This window comes from Chionomys nivalis, chromosome 1 (genome assembly GCF_950005125.1).
Source record: "Chionomys nivalis chromosome 1, mChiNiv1.1, whole genome shotgun sequence".
NCBI lineage: Eukaryota > Metazoa > Chordata > Mammalia > Rodentia > Cricetidae > Chionomys > Chionomys nivalis.
The window spans coordinates 160,113,304-160,116,013 of record NC_080086.1 but is presented as its reverse complement, the minus strand read 5'-3'; the positions used below and the strand labels follow the sequence as shown (position 1 = coordinate 160,116,013).

The 2,710-nt window shown below is 44.3% G+C and overlaps 1 protein-coding gene across 1 annotated transcript; it reads left to right on the top strand.

Annotated features, from left to right (window-relative positions):
- The first annotated feature begins 1,531 nt into the window (after window positions 1-1,531).
- LOC130885717 (olfactory receptor-like protein OLF3) lies at window positions 1,532-2,485 on the top strand. Its single transcript, XM_057787429.1, has one exon. It carries the CDS (start codon window positions 1,532-1,534, stop codon window positions 2,483-2,485), a length of 954 nt encoding a protein of 317 aa, XP_057643412.1.
- The last annotated feature ends 225 nt before the right edge of the window (window positions 2,486-2,710 follow it).

Below are 2,710 nucleotides of genomic sequence, written 5' to 3'. Positions count from 1 at the left end.
TGCTTGCCGCTCTCCAGACAGCAGGACAGTGCAGCAGGCACCATTCACTAGCCAATGTTCCACTTTGGCTCTGGCACTTTTCCTTCATTTGCTCTGCAGTTTGAAATAGGGAGGGAGATTCACCCTGAAATACCAGCTTCTGGCAGAGGTGGTGCTGAGTGATCTATAAGATTAACAGAGAGGGGCTGGAGAGATGGCTCAGAGGTTAAGAGCATTGCCTGCTCTTCCTAAAGGTCCTGAGTTCAATTCCCAGCAACCACATGGTGGCTCACAACCATCTGTAATGAGGTCTGGTGCCCTCTTCTGGTCTGCAGACATACACACAGACAGAATATTGTATACATAATAAATAAATAAATATTAAAAAAAAAAAAAAGATTAACAGAGAAAATGCCCCCATCCAGCCCAGATTACTACATCATCAACACTCACCTGTTGACGTATTTGTTCCTGATGAACTGATTATTGAGATTTTTAGAATTTACATTCTAGACTGAATGTCTTTTAAAATCAGTTAGATGTTTTCAGTCTGCTTGAGATTTTAAAAAGCAACAGGGTAGGTGAGGCTGGAAGGACCAGGACTGGGCAGCAAAGGAGAAGCTGTCAAAAGAAGGTCAGGTTGTGAGGAGGACATCAGAGAGCAGATGGAAAACATGAGGTTGTCTGGGTTGGGTATGACATACAGATTTCTGGAACTGGCTGTTCTCTTTTGTCCTTTGTCTGATAAGAGGGTTATCAGACAGTGGCGACTTTGCCCTCCAGCTCAGAGACCTTCCTCTGACCACTCTTTTCTTTTCCTGTCCTCAGACTTTTTTCCTCTGCATTGATAAAGGGAATGTCAGTGAATAGCTAGGCACACAGCCATAATGAGCCAATTAAAAAAGTTCAATGTAACACATTTCTGGTTAGCATTCATATTATGACATAATAGATTACTGAAAAGATGCTTGCCCAGCAAAAGTAATGTGGGAATGTCTACTCAAGTATACTCACAGGAAAATCCGTACTTTATTCTTGTCTGGGTGGTGAAGACTTAAATATGTGCTTTTTAAATTTAGATCTTCTAACCATCTACATTCTTGTTTTCTTGGGAGCAGGATACAAAATAGAGGATATCTGTTTTTAGAAAATTTTTTTATTTGGTTTCTGTGTGAGTGTTTTGGATACAAGCATGTAAGGGCACCATAAGACTGTCATGTCTGGTGCCTGCAGATGTTGGAAAGTTTTGGAGCCCTGGGATCAGGAAATACAGATGGTTGTGAGCTACCATGTAGGTGTTGGAAACAACATCCTGGCCATCTCTTGAGCGCATCTTGAGGATAGATTCTCAAGAACAACACATTAAAAGGGTGAAAAGAAAAACCACATTCCCTTCCCCAAGTTAAATAAAGGGTGAAAAGACTGAAGGCTTTCAAAAGAGACCATTGGCTCAACTGATGACATATGGGTATATTACACAAGTGAATCAAAAGCATTCTTTTCTGTGCTGATGAGTATCTGTTTGGCTTCAACTGCAGACTGGCATTTTTCAATGGGAACAGACAACCGGACATGGGCGCATGAATTCATCCTCCTTGGCCTGTCTAGTAACTGGGACACTCAAGTCTCCCTCTTTGTCCTGTTCTTGCTGATGTACCTGGCGACAGTGCTGGGGAATTTCCTCATCGTTCTTCTGATCAGACTGGACAGCAGACTCCACACTCCCATGTATTTCTTTCTGACCAACCTGTCGCTTGTGGATGTGTCCTATGCCACAAGCATAGTCCCTCAGCTACTGGCTCATTTTCTTGCCACACACAAAGCAATTCCATTTCTGAGCTGCGCAGCACAGTTATTTTTTTCTCTGGGTTTAGGAGGGATTGAATTTGTCCTACTGGCAATGATGGCCTATGACCGCTATGTGGCAGTGTGCAATCCGCTGAGATACTCTGCCATTATGCATGCAGGATTGTGTAGCAGGATGGCTCTTGCATCTTGGGTCAGTGGTTCCATCAATTCAGTCATGCAGACTGTTATCACCTTTCAGCTGCCCATGTGCACTAATGTGTACATCGATCATATATCCTGTGAGCTCCTTGCCGTGGTGAGGCTGGCCTGTGTGGATACCTCCACCAATGAAGTTGCTATTATGGTATCTAGTATCATTCTCCTGATGACTCCATTCTGCCTGGTTCTCCTGTCTTACATCCAGATCATCTCCACCATCCTAAAGATCCAGTCGAAAGAGGGAAGAAGGAAAGCCTTCCACACTTGTGCCTCCCACCTCACTGTGGTTGCCCTGTGCTATGGCATGGCCATTTTCACCTACATCCAGCCCCGCTCCAGCCCTTCTGTCCTTCAGGAGAAGTTGATTTCTCTCTTTTATGCAATTTTGACACCCATGCTGAACCCCATGATTTACAGTCTGAGGAATAAGGAGGTGAAGGGGGCTTGGCAGAAACTACTGGGAGAGTTCTCTGGGTTCGCATCAAAACTGAAAACCTGAGGAATCATGAGCATCACTGGAAAAAAGGCTTTACCTCTTTTCTTCTCCCGACTCAGATATGACAGTCATTGCCATGGAAACAAAAGTAGATCTGCTGCATCATGACTGGTGATGTTATGCAGGAGGCTGAGTGGCTGTGCTGGGATGTGTGGTGTGGGTATATTTCTGTGTCACAGCAGAGTGGACAGTGGAGCTAAGCACCGCTGTCACAGAGATAACACCATT